At 39.1% G+C, this 21,626-nt stretch overlaps 1 protein-coding gene across 2 annotated transcripts in view; it reads left to right on the top strand.

The window, feature by feature from the left end:
* CCDC178 (coiled-coil domain containing 178) overlaps positions 1–21,626 on the top strand; it is a 202,147-nt gene that overhangs the window by 50,068 nt on the left and 130,453 nt on the right. For both annotated transcript variants that reach the window (XM_089518854.1, XM_089518855.1), the window contains exons 14-17: positions 40–102; positions 5,702–5,863; positions 9,943–10,056; positions 16,983–17,128. In XM_089518854.1, the coding sequence (XP_089374980.1) occupies positions 40–102; positions 5,702–5,863; positions 9,943–10,056; positions 16,983–17,128 (485 nt within the window). The remainder of the gene's footprint in view (positions 1–39; positions 103–5,701; positions 5,864–9,942; positions 10,057–16,982; positions 17,129–21,626) is intronic.

The raw sequence follows: 21,626 nt of genomic DNA, 5'->3' as shown, positions 1-21,626 counted from the left end.
ATATAGATTATGTCATTTTTGTTTTTATTTAATTTATAGAACTTGGAAGATAATATTAAACAAAAAATTAAAGATGAAGTAAGTGCATGGAAGCTGACCCAGGTAATATAGAATAATAGAGTCCATTTAACTTTAAAAAATATTTTGCACATTCAAAATCTTTCTTGTCACATGACTTTGGAATTGCATTGAAAGATCTCTACCTGCCCTTTAGTGCCACACCTTGAACAACCAGCAGTGTACAGACAGCATTAAAATAATAAGGGTACAATACTTTCTTGCAGTTGTAACAGACTGTGTGCAGAGAAAAAGTGTTTGGTGTGGTAGATGTGTGTGTGGTGATGGTGTGGGAGTTATACATAGGCCTCCTTTTGCCTGTCATATGTTTCAGCAATGTGTTTCGGCTTTTGTGCATGCACCAAAGTGGGGGAAGGGAAGAAATAGGGCATTATTAAGCCCTATGGGGAGCCCTCTATGTATTGGCATAGTGCCCTCATGCCCTAATAGTTCCTAAGATATAGGGAATTTCTGACATTCATTTTTCAGGTCATTAACCCAGCTCGGGGTTTTACAGGTCATTAACTGAGCTTCCAGCTAAGTTCATGAATGTTACTAGCCTCTGGAAAAAAAAGAAAAGAAAGTAGCTTGCCTTCTGGTGCATGTATGAGCTCAAAAACAACCTTTTAAAACATCCTTTATTTAGAAATCTTCTAGGATGCTGATTAAAAAGACAACTGTTCTCACATTGCAGAATTCATATTTTAGAAGAAAAAACAAACATTTTTTGGGGGGGATATTTTTTACATTAATAAACATGAAGATAGTCAAAAGAAATCATAGAAAGATTATAGTCATGGTTAGTTAAGATCTTCCAATTGTTGATTCCTTTTCACAGTTTTTAGATTATTATTATTAATCTTTATTTATAAAGCACTGTAAATTTACACAGCGCTGTACATACAATCTTTTTAATTGGACGGTTCCCTGCCCTCAGGCTTACAATCTAAAAAGACACAACACAAAAGGAGAAGGGAGTGGTGGAGGGGAAGGGCCTTTCTAGTAGGATAATACATATAAAATACATAGCAATACAGGAAGTGATTAAATAAAACAGACAACAAAAGAACATCAAATAGCAAGTGACAATTATGCAATGCCTGAGAACGCTTCTCTGAACAGGATGGTCTTCAGCTCCATTTTGAAGCTGGTTAAAGAGGTGATGGCTCTTGCTCGCGGGGGAAGAAGGTTCCAGGAGTGAGGGGCAGCGAGTGAAAAGGGGCAAATCCTAGATGGGGCAGAGGAAACCCTGGGCTGGGACAGCAGACCTTGACTACCAGAACAGAGGGCCCTAGTGGGAAGGTGAGGAATGATGAATATAGACACAATTCTCTCTCTAAAACTGAATCAGGATTTTATTCTCTACCTGCATTTAATTTAAGCTACACCTTGCTACAGCATGGGCCCAAAGTTATTTCACCCTTTGGGCTCAGTCCATGAACATTTGAAACAGTGTGTGTGTGTGTGTGTGTGTGTGTGCGCGCGCGCGCGACTTCAAGTCACCTGTTGACTTATGGCAACCCCATGAATTTCATAGGTTTTTCTTAAGCAAGGCCACTTCCTTCCTCTGAAATATAGCCTATGGAACCTGGTATGGTCTCTATTAACAGTTTGCCATGTCATTATCTGAGTAATCATTAACACTCTTGCACAGCCCTCCAGTAAAACACTATGCAAGTGCAGCTGTCCAGCTCTTTTTTCTTAAGGCTATTGCAATTTTTGAAGCAGATGCTAACAACAACTAAAGGTTCACCTCACACTTTCTTTTAAACTCTAAGAAGAAGAAAAGAACTTCCTCCAAATACACCCACACTAAGTAGGAATTCTCTGACAGAATTGTGTTAATTTACTATCTCTTGCCCTGAACTGAAAGAATACAAGCAAACAAAATTCCTTGCAGAAATAAAGCAGGAGATTGCTGCCCTAAAATTACTGGCTTGAGAATTGTCTGAACTGGATGCATCCAGTTTAGTGTTACTGTGTAACTGGGGTGGGATGGGGATTGCCAATGGTAGCTAAGCAAGAAGCCTGCATTATCCTTGTTTTAATAAGTGCTTGTAAAATCAATATATATGCCTTTTGTTGTCCTTTATAAACTAATGGCAAATGTTTCCATGAAATTTTCCATGGTTTCTACAAACGTCTATTTAATTTAATATTGAACTACACAAATGCCGTTGTAATATTTAATAATTCTTTGTTTTAATTTGCATTATTCCCCTGTTTTAATTTGCATTCCTTTTCCCTGTTTGCCAATTTCACTTGGAGTGTGTATTTGTCCTAACTTCTTTTAACAGCTTTGCCCATTCCAATTTCTGAAAGAATGTTGTTAAGAACTTCATAACTACTTGTTGACCCTTCCTTCTGTAGGAACTACAAAGTATCTAGAACTACAAATCCCACAGATTTTTCCATTCATTTTTGAAATGTAGTTAACAATGTAGAATAATCTGAAGAAGTAGGTGTGAGCAGCTTTTCATAAAAATCTAGGGTAATATCAATTTACATACCTTGATTGGATCCTGTTATAATTCCTATAGTTCTTGAAGCAATTGCTTATTTTCCCCCATAAGGCAAGATAGCATTAACTTTTAAGAAATCCTTTTCCCTCCTACCACCACCATGAATTTTGTGTACTAAAAATAACAAGAGATGAACACCCATGTCAAATTAGATGTGCTGAAATTTGGAGCTTCGAAGTTTTCAGAGCCTACACAGTTCTCCTCCCAGTAGCTTTTGGTTATCCTTTTGGTTCTGTCATGGGCCCAGTTCTATTCAACATCTTTATCAATGGCTTGGATGAAAGAATTGGGGGCAGACTTATCAGATTTGCAGATGACACCAAACTGGGGGGAGTAGCTAATACCCAAGGACAGGATCAAAATTCAAAATGACCTTAATAGATTAGAAAGCTGGGCCAAAGCTAACAAAATGAACTTCAACAGGGAGAAATGTAAGGTACTACACTTAGGGAGGAAAAATGAAATGCACAGATATAGGATGTGGGACACCTGGCTGAATGAGACTACATGTGAAAGAGATCTAGGAGTCCAAGTAGACCACAAATTAAACATGAGTCAACAGTGCAATGCGCAGCTAACAAGGCCAATGCAATTTTAGGCTGCATCAATAGAAGTATAGTGTCTAGGTCAAGGGAAATAATAGTGCCACTCTATTCTGCTCTGGTTAGGCCCCACCTGGAATACTGTGTCCATTTCTGGGCACCACATTTTTAAAAGGATGTTGAAAAACAGGAGCGTGTCCAAAGGAGGGTGACTAAAATGGTGAAAGGTGTGAAAACCATGCCCTATGAGGAACGACTTAGGGCACTGGAGATGTTTAGCTTGAAGAAGAGAAGGTTAAGAGGTGATATGATAGCCCTGTTTAAATACTTGAAGTGATGTCACATTAAGGAGGCAGCAAGCTTGTTTTCTGCTGCTCCAGAGATCAGGAGCAATGGATACAAGCTACAGGAAAAGAGATTCCACTTCAACATTAGGAGGAACTTCCTGACAGTAAGGGCTGTTCGACAGTGGAACACACTCCCTCGGAGTGTGGTGGTCTCCTTCTTTGGAGGTCTTTAAACAGAGGCTAGATGGCCATCTGTCAGGGATGCTTTGATTTAGATTTCCTGCATGGCAGGGGGTTGGACTGGATGGCCCTTCCAGTCTTCCCCAACTCTATGATTCTATGATTCTATCAGGCACCATTTCTTAAACCCACAAGGTATCTTAGAGCAATACGAAACTGGCACCAGCTTCAGAATGGAAAAGAAAAGTTGTGGCTGCCAACATTGACTTCCATAAAAGATGTTAACATTGGACTTTTCATCTGAAAAATCTACCAAAATCTTATTCCATTACCCATTAGCAGGGCAGTGAAACTGGAGCAGAAGGGATCTCAGCGCAACTACAAAAAACTCAGAACATGGACAATGCCTATATAACTGCATCTGCACAGAAGAAATAATCCAGATTGACATCACTTTAACTGCCATGGCTCAATGCTATGGAATTCTGGGAATTGTAGTTTGTTGTAGAGCCCGAGCACTCTACCAGAGAAGGCTAAATGTCTCTCAAAACTACAAATCCCAGAAGTCCATAGCAATTAGCCATGGTAGTTAAAGCAGAATCAAACTGCATTTATTTCTTCAGTGTGAATGGAGCCAATGAGAGATTATCTAAGACCTAGGTAGATGCCTGTTCTAACCTACTGTGAGCATTCTAAAGGGCAAATGGACTGTGAGGACTTCAGGACTTATCAACCAGGATTGAATTTTCATTCTGAGGAAAAGGGGTGGGTCATGTAGCTGTTGCTCAGCTACAGACATTATTAGATGAAGTAAATTTTATCAATTTAGTTTAGTCAGATTTCAGTCAGTGTGCTGGAGTTGATACTTCCATTAGTTTGTTTGTTAGACTGTGTCTATTCATACAATGTGGAAGGAGCATGGCTTATCTGATATTTTTGGCTTTCTCCATGGCTTTTGGTTCTTTTGAATAAGCTTAGGATGATTGTAAGTATGAACAACCAAGCAGTCTTGTGCTTGCCATGAAAATTAATTGAACCCTTAGATGTTTTCATTGAGATGCTCAATACCCCCTAAGGGAGGATTCAGTTCCCTCTCTTGCCTTCTACACCAATCCAGTCCCAAAGTGGAATGTGGTGGAAGAAATCATCCTTGAAGACAGGAAGGGAGAGCCAATAGTGGAGGCAGTTCCTTCAAAGGCTGGAAAAAGGCTGAGTCTCTCCTCCTTCTTTTAACACTTTGCAACAGAAAGTATCTTTTCTGCCAGAAATTATGGTGGGCTCAACTGTAACACCCATTATCTCTGTTAAAAAAAAACCACCCTGGTGATTTCTGCTATGGATCATGGGAATTTTCCTTTAAAATTTCTTTGCTCTGCTTTGCCCTTCACTAAGGGCTCATTCACACTACAAAATAACCCAGTTTGGAAACCAGGTTATTTCTCTGTCATTCTGACTTGCACCGATGGTATTTGGTGCAGATTGCAGGGCAGGCGGGCACAGAAAAGCCCATTTAAACCAGTGCTTTTGGCACTGTATCTCTTAGCGGTTCTTTTTTAAAGAACTGCAATGATCCACATCTCCAATAGAGCGAATGTGCTATCAGATCAATTCAGATCGCCTGGCCACCATTCAGGAAATGATGTGCCTCCTTTTTTATCTGGAACAGTGGCGAATTGGAACTTCAAACAGGATTTAAATGCCACAGAGAGGTTTGCTGCCTTAAAACGTAGTGGGAATGGTGAATTAATTTTGAATCAATTCACAGATATGAATCTCTCCATGCAAAAAACATAAGTGTGACTAACTCCTAAATTTTCTTGCAGCTTTCTGTTTGTATATAGCTTGAGCAACTTATAATTTGAATTCTTCAGCAAGCACAATCCCTAAATAATAGTCTAGAAAAACAAAACATGAAGGGCTACAGTGGAAATGTACTAGTATTTATAGAGTCTTAGAAATGGTGGTGTATGAGAAGTTGCCTTTTTCTCCAACAAAAGTGGTTGCCTCAGAGATATATTTGTGATTGAAGTGGGACAGACTACTGTATATAATGTTTTTTAATTTCTTTCTGAGTTGCAAGTTTATCAGTGTATTTTATTTGTATTATAAACAGAAAAGGGTTAAAGCACTGAAGGCAGATCTAGCTAAAAGTCAAAAGGAGCATGCCAAGCTAAAAGAAAAAATTCAGAAGAAATTAGCAGAACTCGACCGGCTTGTGGCTGAACAGACAGAAATTCTAGCAAAAAATAAAGAAAAGCAAAAAAATCTTTCTCAGGTACGTTTGACTTAGGCAACACTATGCTGCCCCTTCATGTTCCCCTGTAATATGCTCAAACTTTACTGGGCCTCTTTAAAAAAAATAATGAGGATCAAATTGCCATTTGTAAGAAGAAAAATGTATGAATAATTTAAAATCAAATTATTATTGAAGTTATAGCTTTAAAATAATTTATATAATAATGTAAAATTAAATGCAAGTTAATAATTTTCTTCAGTGATAATGGCTTCTGTAGAACACAAAACCCACACAACTAATAGTATTTTCAAAATAACATGTTAATGGCAGTGACTAATGTAGTTCGCCCTTCCCCAAGAAAAAATTAGTACAACGATGTGACAAAGACCACATCATTAGTCTTTTGGAAGCTTGCTGGGGGTGTGGCAGGAATTATATATCTTTGTCCTTAACTGTACATTTATTTTGGTTCAAAGTCTTAAAAAGAAAGTTCACCTAAACATCCTTTTAGAAGGATTAAGAATTTACATTTACTAAACAGTGTTCAGGAAAACTATTCAGTGGACATAATTTATTAGAGACGTTACTCATTAGCCTTTAGAGTGCAAGTTTTCATATATATATAGTGGCAACACTGAGAAAGTTCATTATATGAGAAATGCTATTCTCCAAAAGTGATTTTATGAGCTGTTTTTATGATTATTATTTTATATCCAGGATTTGTATCCCACTCTGCACTAGAACTTACTTGTCTTTGTCTAGATTGTACTTACCTTGCTTTATGAATGATCCATCTATCTATTACTTTATTTATATCCCACCCTTCTCCCAGGCTGGGACTCAAGACATATTATGAAAAGGCAGAAACTACAATAAAAACACATACAGTCAGCACTCCATATCCATGGATTCCTTATCCATGGATTAAACCATCCACAACTTGAAAATTATATATGTATATATCTGGGACACCATTTTACTATGCCATTGTATTTTATAGGACTTGAACATCCACAGATTTTGATATCCGGGGGGGGGGGGGGGCTGGAACCAAACCCCAGGGGATACCAAGGCCCCACTGTATGGTTAAAAATATATGAAATTAAGATTAAAGCAGTATGAAACAACACCAGAATTAAAACCATGTACATCTTACTTTAAAACAAAGATTAAAAACAGTCTAGCACTATAAAAAATCTTTTGTTAAAAATATATTTTGAAAGACTTACTGGAAGAGAAAGTTCTTAACCTACCTCCTAAAGAGTCATGTTAACTTCCTTTACAAAGCTGTTCCAAAGTGTGAGGGCAGCCACAGAGAATGCCTTCTCTCACATTTCCATCAATTGTGCCGGTGAAGGGAGTGGGATAAAGAGAAATACCTCACCTGCAGATCTTAAAGCTTGAACAGACTCATCTGGGAAGATATGGCCCTTCAGATAACCTGAGCTTGAGCTGTCATTGTGCTTTATGAGTCAAAAATTGTGCCTGGAAACAGAATGGCAGCCTGTAGAACTTTTGCTACAAGGGAGCTGTGTACTCCCTGTAACCAGCACCCATTAGCAATCAGGTTCCAACTCTTTGGAAGAGTTGACATTTCTGAACATATTTCAAAGGCAGCTTCATGTGGAGTAATCAAGATGTAATTTAGGCATGTGTCACTGCAGTCAAGTCAGATGTCTCAAGGAACAGATTCACTAGTTTCAGGTGTGCAAATCCACTCCTGTCTACCAAAATAATAATAATAATAACAAAAAAAAATCAGCATTCAGGGTTAGGGATGAATCCAGGAATCCAGAAATACAGCCAAGCAGATCTCTGTCTTCTGGTCAAGCGTAACCCCATCCAGCACAGGCTGAATCCCTATTCCCTGATCTGCCTTTCAATTGGCCAGGAGCATCGCTGCATTATCTGGATTAAGTTCCAGTTTGTTCACTCTCATCCAGGCCTTTACTGCTGACAGGTACTAATTTAGAAGAGAAATAGTTTCCTTGGATTGAGGTGAAAGGGAGAACTAGAGTTAGGTGTCACCAGCATATTGGTGATATCAGACCCTAAAACTCTAGACAACCTCTCCCAACAGCTTCATGTATATATTAAACAGCATGGAGGATGAAACAGAGTCCTGTGGGATCCAACAGGCAGTGGCCAAACAGTCAAGGAGGAATCCCCCAGCACCACCCCTTCAAGAAGGAACAGAACCACTGTAAAACAGTGCCTCCAAGTTCCATCTCATTAAGATGGACCAGAAAGATACTATGGTTGATGGTATCAAATGCTGCTGAGAGATCTAGCAGAACTAATAGCAAACTTGCAAATTTACAGTGAAGGTCATTCACTAAGCAACCAAAGTTGCCTCCATCCCACAACCAGGTCTGAAGCTAGATCAAAATGATCCAGTCAATCAATCTCACACAGAAACTCCTGGAGCTAGGGGTCCACCAGACATTGCAGAATCTTGTCCCAAAACAAGGTATTGGAGACTAGCTGATAATTATCCTGTAGAGTGGGATCCAGGGATAGTGATAATGAGTGTGTGTGTGTGTAGTTGTTGTTGCTAACTGCTGTCAAATTAATTTTGACTTACGGAAACCTTATGAAGAAGAGACTTTCAAATCATCCTATCATCAACAGGCTTACTCAGGTGTTGCAGATTCAGGGTCATGATTTCTTTGACTAAGTCTATCTATCTATAATGCCATCTTCCCCTTTCCTTCCGTTAGCATACCCTACAACCATGCACTGGATATGGGATTTCATATATTCATATTTTGATATCTAGCATCAGGCATGTTTTTAAGAGGTCATGATGACCTTTGAAACACTAGGAGATTTCATATGGGAAAGGCATGCTGGCTTGAAGGCAGGTGAAAGACTCAGATAGCAGTGAATTAAGTTAAATTGTATTTGCTGATTCCTCGATCCTCCCCCAGGCTTTCCAAATACCCTCTTGCAATAGGGACTGATTGAGTCCCAATGCAAAGCAGTTAAAGACCATATTGCCTTCTCACCCCAGGCTGTATTCATCCCCCTCTTCTCCAACTATAAAAGTGTTGCTTCAAATACAATCAAGGTTTTGTCACTCCAAAGTTAAATCCATCAATTGTTCCAGAAACCTGTTATCCATTCCATGGGTACATCCATGTCTTTCAAATGTACAGTGAGCCCTTCTTTTATGTGGGGGATTCGTTCCAGACCCCCCACGCCTGTATAAAATAAATTGTGCATATGCTTGAGCCCCGTTACAAGTAATGGGGCTTGTGCTTGCGGTGGTGTGGTGGCGCAGTGGCGCATGAGTGCCACGGGCGCACATGCCATTGTTTTTTCCAGCACATGGCGATGCTTCTTCCAGCATATGCTGAAAGCAGCATATAATGATCCTGCGTATGACATGGGTGCACTGTATCTGGATCCTGACAATTGATGATACTGGTGTAGCTAGTATGACCTATAATCTAGGAGAGAAATGAAGTCCCCAATGGATTTACTAGTTGATCCTAATATGTTCTTTTATCTTGGTTTCTGAACTTTAAAAGGGGAATATCAATTATAGTTCATGGGATTGTTAATGCGTTTTGTAAACTCCTCTTCCCTAATGTTGCTGCCTGTTCACCTGCCAGTTCTGAATATGTGAGCAGTAGCAATAATGAACAGATGAAGCAGCCCTCTCCACAACCTTGCACAGTCCCTTTGGTCATTTATACAGAGTGTGCTAGATGGAAACAGGAAGTGATTGACCAGTGCTGACAGTGAAGTAGTAGTAGTAGTAATGATCCTTAAAAAAGGAGGGTCACTCACAGGTAGCATCTTCTCAAGAACTCCCCAAATCCTTCTGCTAGTACTGAATAAAGCAATGGTCTGGAAGTAATTTTGGGAAAGTTTGCATTGTCTGCACTATAAGGATCACTAAAACTTGTCTCTATTTAGAAGTGTCCTGTCATGTATTACATAATTCTATTCTATATGTATCTTTTACAAAAATATGTTACAAATGGACTTAAATGGAATGCCATGGGTAAAGAATGTATAATTACTGCATATGTCTCAACATTTAAACATTTAACAGTAAATTATTTTTCATGGAATGAAATCATCTTTTTGCCTTTGTCTATATGTTTCAGGAAATTACCACTTTGAAGCAAAAGATTAAAGAACTTGATGAAAAGGAGAAGAAAATTAAAGAAGAACTAGAGGACCAGAAGAAGTGTTTTCAAAACCTATTAAATTATATACAGGTGAATTTGTTAATTCAGACTGGTAGATGTCATTTACATTATATGATACTTATTTGGTTTTGAAATACAGTATTAGCTTGTCTTTATAACTCAGTTGCTTTGGATATATATATATATAGATAGATGTTCTAAACATAGTCCTTTTAGTTTCTTGCTTGAACTAATGTGTCAAGTGCATAGACCTGAGACAGGTAAAATACAAAACCAAAATGATATCTGGGTTATTGATAAGCCCTGCGTTTTTATATTTGCCACACTGTTTCATCATACTTTGAGGGGTTTGGGGGAAAGGGGTATGAAAATCAATGTAAGATATAAAAAGGGCTAGACCATGATAGAAATAGCCTGCTGATTGCACCTTTGCACAGCAGATGGCATCTTTTTGTAAATTATGGCATGTGTTTACTATAGTAGTTAACAGCTTGCCTATGTTAGCAAAGGAATTATTCTTCTTTTATTGTTGAACATTATATTTCTATAAATGAGCTTATAATTATATGCCTTTGTCCAGAAGTATCTTACTTTCATTACTATATACTGTCTACTAACGTGTAGTCAGGATTGTACTGTCTTTTAATTTCTCCAGATTTCTCCACTAGTATTTATATAGAAAACTACTAGGAAATTATTGGGATCATATAGTTAAACAGGTAAATAGACATTTTTCATTTAACCAAAAGAGGTTTATAATATTATGCCATATCCACAATCCTCAGAAAATTCTCCTGAAGTAATCCCATTTAAAGGCATATTAAGCATCAGGAAGCTGCATGCTTATTCTAGGTTTCGCCCAGATAATATTAATAAAATACAATATCTCATCCCAGCCTGCATTATGTACAGGAAAAGATAAACAAATCTGCATTTGATGCACTGCAAAAGTGAGTAACAACATGGCAGTGGAATAGGATGACAAAATTACCTTGCATTCCTGCACATTTTTATTAACTCATTTGGAGAAATGTTAAGGTAGTACAATCCTGTCTACACGTTAGAGACTGTGAGACCTGAATATGAAGAAAAGGTGCAGGTTATTTGCCTAGTGTCAATGCTGTCTTCATGTGGAGGTAGGCTCAGAAGAGAACAACATACCCAGTAGAAGATACTTCTCTATTAGGAATATAATTATTTGTTACTCTTCTTCTTGAAGGTAGTGGTGAGTAATTTTAGCAAATTTCTTCCTGCTGCAAGAAAGTCGTTAAAAACCACACAGTTTTTGAAGGCTATTTGCACTTCAGGAATTATTCTATGCAAATGCACACAAGGTTGTTCTGTACAGAATACAGCATTTTCTGTGTGGCCGATAATATTTAAAGACACAGAAAATTAATTTCTGCACAGAAGATGCTGTTTTCTGCGCAGAAAATTCAGTTTTCTATGCAAATCAGCCATATGTATATTTTACACAGAATAAATAACCAATTGCTGCATTTTTCTGTGCAGGAATTAATATATCTGTGTTGAAATATTATTTTCTATGCAGAATTCTATGCAGAAAATGCTGTTTCTTATGCAAACCAACCACATGCAAATTTTGTGCATAACAAACCCCAAACTGAAAAGATTCTTGCCAGGCCACGATTCTTTTCATCAGGGTTCCTTAACCCTCAAAACACGTTTTTCAATTTTTCCCAAATATTTTTTAATATTCTTTCCACCCCTACTTTCCATGCAGTCATAAACCCAATTTTTTTTAGAGTTCTACGACATGTGCCAATAATGATGGAAAGGTTATTATAAAATATTCCAAAAATGATCTAAAAACAATTATCTAGAGTATTGAGAATCCCTGATGAGGAGAATCTTAGGCCCGTTACAGACCGCCCAAAAGGGGCGGTCTTGGGCCGCTGCCGGTTGCAGCGCAGGGAAGCTGCTGCAGCCAAAACGCGCGACTCCCCCACAATGTAAAAAAGGAGCGCGAAAATCGCGCTCCTTCCGGCAACCTGGAAGAGACGTCGCAAGTGCCAAAGCACGCACTCGCGACGTCTCTTCCGGGTTTAGACGTCCGGACGCTGCGCGTCCGTTACGTCAAGATGGCCACGCCGTCTGTATAGGGCGCCACCATCTTGTCGTATGGAATACGCGCGAGGGGGAAGGTGCGTCCGGAAGCGCCGCCCCTCGCGCGTATTCCTGGCGCAACGACGGCACCGCTTAGGCCAGTCTGTAAGGTGCCTTAGATGGGCAAAAATGTTCATCTTTCAGGATCTGTACTGTAAGAACAATGCATGTGGGATGCTGTGCACAAAAAACAGCATTTTCTGTGCAGAAAATGACATTTCTGTGTAGAAAACAAGCTTTCTGCACAGAAAACAGAAATTATCGTTCTGAGTAGAAATGTTGCTTTCTGTGCTGACTCTAGGAGAAAAGGAAATGATAAAACCTACCTCATTTAAAATAACAAAAGATAAACCAAAAGAGTTAGGATAAAAATATAAACTCTCTCTCTCTCTCTGTATGTGTGTGTGTAAAGGTTTGTAAACAGCCAGCATCATGTAGTGGCATGAGCATTGGATTATGACCCATGGAGACCAGGGTTAAATTTCCCACTCAGCCATGGAACCCCACTAGGTAATGTTGATTGAGACTCTAAACAGACTGGTGATAAACCCTGGCATCGGGGCAGAATGGGGGCATGGCGACCACATGCCACATGCCCCAACTCTACCCCCATGCTGGCGTGATGCCATGTGCCCCATCACATGGTAGGAGGTGCCACAGTGCTCCATTGGTGCAGTATGTACACGCGCTGTGCCAAAGGAACACTGAAAAGCCGTGACACTGAAAGATGTGGTGTCCTTTCTGCAGCAAAAAAAGAAGCCACTTTTTTCTGCAGACCTGCCGGGTTGGAGGGCGTGGCATGTAGTTGCTCAGTCCCCAATCCGGCAAGGAAAGGGGTGGCATCCTGCTGCCCCTTAGGGGCCATTTGTAAAGCCCCTGAGTCACACACTCTCAGCCCCATAAAACCTCTTGATAGGTTTGCTTTAGGGTCTCCATAAGTCAAAATGACTTGAAGGCACACAGCAGCAGCAGCAGCAGCAACAACAACAACAACGGTTTATAACAAATATAACAAAACATTAAAATAATAAATTATTCACATTTTCACTCCATGCACCACACTACAAATAACAGCAGAAAAGAAAAAAGTTGGGCCAAAGTCTTATCCTGTTCTTCATTTATAAAGAAGCCTGATGTGTTTCGAGTAGCCTCTCCTCCATGGCCAATATGAATCTTGTGTTGTCCAGTTAAAACATAACACAACAAAACAAAATGGCAAAATGACAGGCGACACCAGAATATAGGTTTATACCAAATAACAAGGCCTCTTCTCCTTCTATTCTCATGATTTATGGCTTATGGACCTTCTTCTGTGCTGCTATGTATAGTGTTAACTGTGTAGTGCAAATTTGAATGTTGTTCTTAACTGCCTTAGAGTCAACTTCACCTTATGGTGACACTGTGTATGATACATCTCCAAATCCTCCTATCCTCAACCTCTCTGCTAGGGTCTTGCAGGTGCAGGTCTATGACCTCCTTGTTTGAGTCTAACCATCTAATATATGGTCTTCCTCTCTTTCTAGTGTCTTCCACCATTCCTAGCATTCAAGTGGCATAACAGGCATGTTTTACAACTGGTGCAGATCATTTTTATCCCCCCCCCCCCCGGTTTCTGTTCCTGAAACTGGTGCCACTCATTGCTCAGGCAGCTGTGGTGTCCTGATGAGGTGAGCAGCAGTGCCAGGGGATGGAGGGCTGAATCTTCCATGTTCCTGCCCTTGCTGCTCATTTCCTTGATGAGCAGCAACAGTGGCAAGATACTGGAAAACTAAGGCCTTCATGTTCCCTCCATCACTGCCACTTCTTCCCTCAGGGGGCCATGGGAACACAAAGGTGCACAGTGGCAAGTGGGTGGAGGACAAAGACCTCCACATTCTCACTGCTGCTCGTTTCCTCAGGGGGATGAGGTATCCCAAAGAGATGCATGGTGATAGGGGTGGTGGAGGACTGAGGCCTCCGCATTCTTGTTGCCACCACCACTCATTTCTTCAGGGCGCCACAGCACCTGAAGAGACAAGTGGCAGGAGGGTGGAGGGCTGCAGTCTCCACATTCTTGCCATTGCTGCTCATTTCCTCAGAAGGCCACACCAGAAGGTACCTGGCGAGGAGACGGTGTTAAACAATGTTCAGATGCTTAAGCAAAGATTTTTTTGATTATTGCAGATTTCCGGTTGCCTATTCATAAAACATATTTAATAATAGTAACTTTGATGTATCCGTGTGTGTCTACAGAAGTGACATTATTCCAGTTGCACTAAAGGTTTCAAATACACTTCTAAGTACAGTTTTATTATGGGGTATTTGGAGGTATACAATTTTATTCATTGATGAACATAATTAAAACAGTCTGCACCCCACACCCCATAGTGACACCCCTGGTGATGCCTTCTCATGAAGTTGCCTCAACTTAGTCATCTTGACTCCCAGGGATAGTTCAGGATTGATCTGTTCTAGGACCCATTTGATAGCCTTTGTCATCCTCAGTACTCATCTCTAGCACCACATATTAATATATCAGGAAATCAAAATATTAAAAGAGTTCCTGTACCTAGAATCAAACATTAATCAGAATAGAGAGTGCACTGTCCAGCTCTCATATCCATACATAGTGATGGGCAATACAATGGCTTGAGTGATCCTAACTTAGGGGCAAAACAGACGGTCCCAATAGAGCGGTGTCCCACCTCCCCTTTCAGCACTGGATCAGGGCTGCAGCAACTGCATGCTGTGGCCCCAATCCGGCTGTTTGCCAGCTCAAAAAGAGGCAGCAAAATGTTGTTCCTTTTAGAGCCAACAAAAAGGTGTTTCTCCTGGCAACAGCACTTTTCGGCGCTCCTTTCAGTATGTAAAGTACATATGCCACGCCAAAGGAGCGCTGTCACGCCACCTGCTGTCTGGTCAGGTAGGTGGCGTGATGGGGGCATGCGTCATCCAAATGCCACACCCCTATACTGTTCCCATGCTGGCGCTTCAAACCGGTCTGTTATCCCCTTAGTGTTCAGTTTTATATCTTTACTCTTTTAAGATGTTGCCTAGTTCTTCCATAGCTGCTCTTCTCATTCCCAGTCTTTTTCTTTCTTGACTGCAGTATGATTAATTTTTGATCCTAGGTACAGAAACTCTTACTATTTTGATTTCCTCAACATCTAGGATAAATTTATGTAAATCATCCATGGTGGATAAGCTTTCACCAGTCTACACAAAGTTCCCCTGCAAGATTGTTCAGACTATGCACTTCGCACTGTTTTGTGCCATTTTTGTCATATAATACCTTGACATAGTAGCTGAACATTGTCATCTAGAGCACCTCAAATTTCAGAACCCCAGTGTGGAACCTGGACAGGCATAGATTCTGGCTTTTGTTTCTGAATAAGTATTGAGAAGCTCTTACACAAAAATGTAGCCTGGTGGAATCAACCTGCTGTTGTATAAAATATTATAGAATTGTACAATAGGGTGTTCTAGCCTCTAGATAATTGTCTGATTAGCTTTTTAGATTACTGATATGAAATTGCCCCTTTTGCCCACCGGACAAAACAATGGTAATCTTCTACTAAAAGGGCCTGTTATAATTAGTGTCATATTCCCATAAATATATCAGTCTTTACACTTAGTCTGGCCCTTCCTAGCAATATCTAATGAGATCAAAGATGCAATCTTTCAGACTATCTTCTCTGCAAGGAACTCTGCATATACTCTGAAACCCAACCTTCTCCTCAAACAGCGAACACATACCTATTTAGATTAGGCTAACTTTATTGATTTTCGCTTGGATTTCTTTGTATCTGGTTGTTGCCTTTCTTTCTTTCTTTCTTTCTTTCTTTCTTTCTTTCTTTCTTTCTTTCTTTCTCCCACTACCCTGTAATAAACTCCTTTTTATATTTGGACATTTGGCTGCGTTGTTTTAAAATGGAATTTCTCATTAAAACCTTCCCCCACATGCAAGACTGCACAGTTGCTAAGCTACTACTTGAGTTCTTAGGATATTTCATAAGGTTTTGTTAACTTCTGTGTCTGTGGCGCTTTTGGGCAAGCAAATCCAAAAACACCCCCCCCCCTTTTAATAGGTTGAAGGGAGAGGCCCTATCACAGAAAGGCTCATCAGTTCCCCAAGCAGTTGAAGAAACCAGAGTGTGTTATGAACTGTCTGCAATGTATAATAAACTGTTTTCAAGGAAGGATCTATGAAGAGAAGGAGATCTTCCAGTCTGGAAACACATTCTGACCCACACGCCCGATCTGCAACAAATACCTGTTTTAAAACATAGCAGTTTATTTCCAAGCCCAAATGAATAGTAACATATATGAGCATACAAATTAGGAAGGAAAAGAGGTGCTCCCAGCAGAACTCTTAGCCACAGAAAGTTCTGAAGCATGCCATGCATCTGCAGCATATGGTGACCCTGGGATATTTTTCATTAATATGTTTTGTTCTTATGATCAATCATGACAATTATATCTTATTCAAAGCACCCTGTTGTACTGTCCATGTGAGATCATGATAGAGAACAAAAATACTAATGAAAAAGACGGTGTTAAACAATGTTCAGATGCTTAAGCAAAGATTTTTTCGATTATTGCAGATTTCTGGTTGCCTATTCATAAAACATATTTAATAATAGTAACTTTGATGTATCCGTGTGTGTCTACAGAAGTGACATTATTCCAGTTGCACTAAAGGTTTCAAATACACTTCTAAGAACAGTTTTACTTTGGGGGTATTTGGATGTATACAATTTTATTCATTGATGCACATAACTAAAACACAATACCCCGAAGAACATAATTTTAAAAAAGTGTCAGAATGTCTTGCCCTGCAAACTTCACAAGTATATTTTTATTTATATTTATATATTTATTTATTTTAGGAGAAATATTTAGATATTTCAAACCAGCTTGCTAAAGTTAATGAAGATATTGCAAAATATCAAAATGAAATTAATAAATTAACTGCTTTAAACAAAGGAACACAAAAGCAGATGGATACAACAGAGAAGTCCATAGCAGAGTTAAGGTAAGAGCCTCCGTTCCTATAAATAGCTGGTGTTATCTGCCTTGGGTCCCTTTCTGAAAGGTGAAAGGCATCATAGAAATGAAACAAATAAATATATAAATAAAATCTGAATGGTATCCCTCTGCTGACAGGTTTCCATCAGCAGTAGAGGGAGAGGGATAAACTAAGTTATTAGGTTGTATCCTATTGCTGTCCTTTTAACAACAGAAGACATTCACCAGTGAATGGTGATTCTGTATCTCCCCTACACCCCACTGTGGTATCTAATTGATAGTCCTTTGGTGTCCCATACCAATCCAGAGAGTCAGTCCAGTCCTTTGGAGCAAATTGGATAGGTTTGGTAGACTGAAAGAAGACAGAATAGCTGAAAATCAACTTCTCTTGTTTTCACTGGTGAATGCCTTCTGTTGTTAAAAGGACAGCAGTAGGATACAACCTAATAACTTAGTTTATACATTACCTTTATATACTTCCTGTAGATAATGTTGCTCAGTATTTATTAATAAATAGTGCTGTTTTGCTTACAGTTTTTCTACCAAGTAGAAACTGTTCATGATGAATTATCTGTCTTGCAAATGGTATTTTGGCATAAAATTGTTTACCCCAATCTAATAAAATTCATGGTCAGTTGCATCTTTAATTAGCAGATGGTTATTCATTTTTCTGTTCCTTTGGAAAAAGGAATTGAGTTCTTGATTTCCTGGACTGATATGCTTAGAAAAAAAGAAATACAAAGACTTCTGTGCAGATGATAATATCAATCAAGCCATGGAAATCTTGAATAAATACGCATTCCAGTGACCTTAATCTTTAAGGATAATAGGTATGCTATACAAGATCAAAAGTGGATGGGGGGAGACTTTGTGCTCAGGAATTGTAAATAGGTTTACACAATCTAGAAAATATTGTCTCTTTAACCTATGCTGAATATAAGCTACATGATAAATTGCCCAGCTGGGGATATGGTAGAAATAGATCATGGATATGTGATAAAATATAGCCTTTAAGTTCAGGGGTGTGTGAGCTATGCACTGTACACCTATTCCACTACAGCCTAATGTGACTTGTTTGACTATGGAGGGATTCTCACAATACAGGATGGATTCACCAGTAAAATTAGGTATGCAACTAGTGTTGGATGTTTCTGGCACCAACTGAACACCTCTGTTTACTCAGGCATTTTCCCGATAAGTTTTGTGGCCAGAAATGGTCATAGCTGCCATACGAGATGAGACTTGTAGTAGGCAGTCTTTGCCACTGAGGCCACTTAGCTTCTAATGAGAAAGATGAACCTAAGAGCACCCTGAGAATACTCACCTGTGGAAGCTGGGACAGGTAAACTATCAGAATTCCAAACCAGAAAGTGTCATAGCCAAAGGACTTCAGTCTTTCTAGAAGTTATTTTTGGTTGATTAAGACTCATCCAGACCAACACTGTATGCTGATGAACACCAAACCTCAAATGATAACTGCCTCAAGTTGCATCATATTTATGTTAAAAATAATTGAGAACAGGATCATGACCTGGCACCCCTACAGCACAGTTGCCAAGGGTATGATATGCATCCCCCCAGTCCTATTCTCTGGAACTCAATCAAGTAGAAGTGGAGTCACTATAAGACAGTGTCCTCTACTCCACTCTCATGGAGCTAGTGTAGGAGAATACAAAGTATTAAAAACTGCTGATTGATTAGGGAGGAACAACAGGGTCACACTCCCCTGTTTTTGTCCTGAGGTAGGTCATGAGTATAACCAAGGCCAGTTCCATACTTCAGATGATCCAGATTGATTTCACCTATATAATTTTCTGTAAGGTGACCATATTTTCTGGTCACAAGATCTCAACCAATATATTGTAGAGCTAGAAAGGTTGTCCTACTTCATGCATTAACCCTTTAAGATAATTCATTGAAGTCTTTTTGATACGAGCTGGAGAAATACATGTTTTTCTTGTTGTTGTGTATTTTCAAGTTGTTTCTGACTTATGGTGACCCTAAGGCAAAAGTATTGCAGAGTTTGCAAGATTTCTTCAGAATGGGTTTGCCATCACCTTTTTCTGAGGTTTGTCCATGTGGGGTTCCTTGGCTGAACAGGGATTTGAACCTGGCTAATGGAGTATTAGTCCAATGCTCACACTACTACACCACACTGATGCTGTTACATGTTTTTCTCCCTCCCCATTAATATTAGAATCTGAGGTCATCTATTGTAGTCGAATGGTAGGAAATTCAGGATAGATAAAAGGAAATAATTCTTCACATAGCACATAGTTAAACTGTGGAATTTACTATGACAAGAAATACTGATAGACACCAACTTGAATGACTTTAAAAGTTTAAAAGGGGATTAGACAAATTCATGGTGAATCAATAGCTACCTGTCATGATGGCTATATATCCCATTCAGTATCAGGCAAGAAATTATTTTTGTCTGAAGGGACCTTTCTACTCTTAATTGACATTTTAATTTAGACATGCTCACTACCTTCCATATCTTCCCCACTGATTTTATATGACAATGTAAGTTTGGCTGCCTCTGTTAATATTTAATACCACCTACCTATTGGCTGAGAAGAAGTCCTTGTGAGGAAACCTTTTCAAAATTGGGAGAACACAAGTTTAGAGATTTCTTCAATATGGAGTTTAAAGTTTTCCCCATCTTTAGCAAGAAACTTTCCCCAGTACAGTGCGCCCTTCCTATAGGCGGGCGCTCCATACGTGGCTTCCAGCTTATGTGGAAGTCACGCGACGGGAGAATGAATGGTGCGCGCGCACACTCTCCTGTGCCATGAGCATGAGCCCCATTCAATCGTGCTATTTGACTTATGCCGGGGGGGGGGGGTCCAGAACGGATCCCCTGCATAAGCCAAGGGTGCACTTTATGTCTGAATATCATGTAAAATTTCCTTGCTCTCCCATAGTACTTCCAACACTTAGTGCTGCTTCACCAAAAGATTGTGTGTGTATAAGTAGAATTCTATATTGCTGACACATTATCTTGTACTGAGTTTAAAACAGACTTATATATATTATTTTGCTAATTTCTTGCTGCCACTTTAAGTGCAAAGAGTCTTACAGTCTTTTATAAAAATTTAATAGAAAAACATATTTCTATTAGAAGAATATTTACTTACCAATAGACTATTGACATTTAACATTGTTATGGTATTTTGAGACATGAATTTTTCTGCTATGCCAGTGATGAGAGAACCCTCTCTTTCCAGTTTCCTGTACAGCTTCCTTATGCTTCCTTGTGATATCTATGAAGGCACACGAAGTGAACAAATAGATGTTTTCTTAGTGGTCTTTAATGGCCCATTACACCAGCACTACCTTGTTGTCTCTTTACCTTCCTCCTATAAGTTATACCTATATATATTTGCAAGTAAATACATGTTACAAAACCACTATAAATCCCAGTACTCTATTTGGACTAGGAAGTTAATTTTGTAGGCTGGCCCTGGAACCTTTAATACTTTGAAAGTGGAGAATGTGGGAATTCTGAATTCCTGGTATTTGTACCAAAAAGCCTTGAAGGTGCCAATTTTTTGAAACGTCATATCATGAAGTTATATTTGACCTTGACTAGACTGAGTTTTACAGCTGAGAATATGATTTATAAATTTCAAGGTCATCATGAAGCCAGATTAAAGGGGGGGGGGGCAAAAGAAAAACTGTATTAATCAGATGGAGTGGGGAAAAGAGCCTCTTGTACTTGAAAGGCTGACAAATGTATTGTTATATCATTGTTTACAATAATAACTTTCTTCATCAGATACACAGAGTGAACAATGAAAGTATTATACCAGTACATAATTTCATTTCACATGTCCATCCACAGTGTCTTCTTTACGGATTTGGAAAAGCATAATATGTACAGAGAGTTATGACAAAATGTTTGATTTAAAAGTGATGTAGGACATGGTTTGAGCTGAACTCCCTGTAGTATTTTATGGATCATCTTAGAGACAGTTCCTTGAGAAATGTATCACTTAAACCTCATTTTTTATATATATATATATATATATATATATAGAGAGAGAGAGAGAGTAGAGTTTACATCTAGCAAGAATATATATTAGCTTTGTTCATATTTTACATTTTTCTCTTCTAGCTCCCAAACTCGCATGTACCCGTTAATTCTGAATATTTAGACAGCAGGGCTGCAAAAGAGCCTGAGATTTAGAAATCAAGTATGCAGTGGAGTAGACATTATTGAACTATGCAGGTCAACTGTCTAACTCAGTTTAAAACAGCTTCATGTTTTTTGTTTGTTTTGTTTCTATGAGCTATCTAATCCTTCTATGTAAGATTTATTGAGCCATTTGCTCTTCAGCAGCACCCCCCACCAAACCCCAAATTGCTTTTTAAACTCCTCTGAGTTTAAAAATCAGTTTGTGGTTCGGCAGGGGGAGCTGCTGAAGAAGAAATGGCCCGATAAACCTTATACTTACACATTTACACACATCTTACTGGATCACAGCCACTATGTGATCAGT

This window comes from Sceloporus occidentalis, unplaced genomic scaffold (assembly GCF_023333645.1).
Source record: "Sceloporus occidentalis isolate IW3139 unplaced genomic scaffold, rSceOcc1.0.p SCAF_3, whole genome shotgun sequence".
Lineage (NCBI taxonomy): Eukaryota > Metazoa > Chordata > Lepidosauria > Squamata > Phrynosomatidae > Sceloporus > Sceloporus occidentalis.
This window is presented reverse-complemented; position numbering and strand designations above follow the sequence as displayed.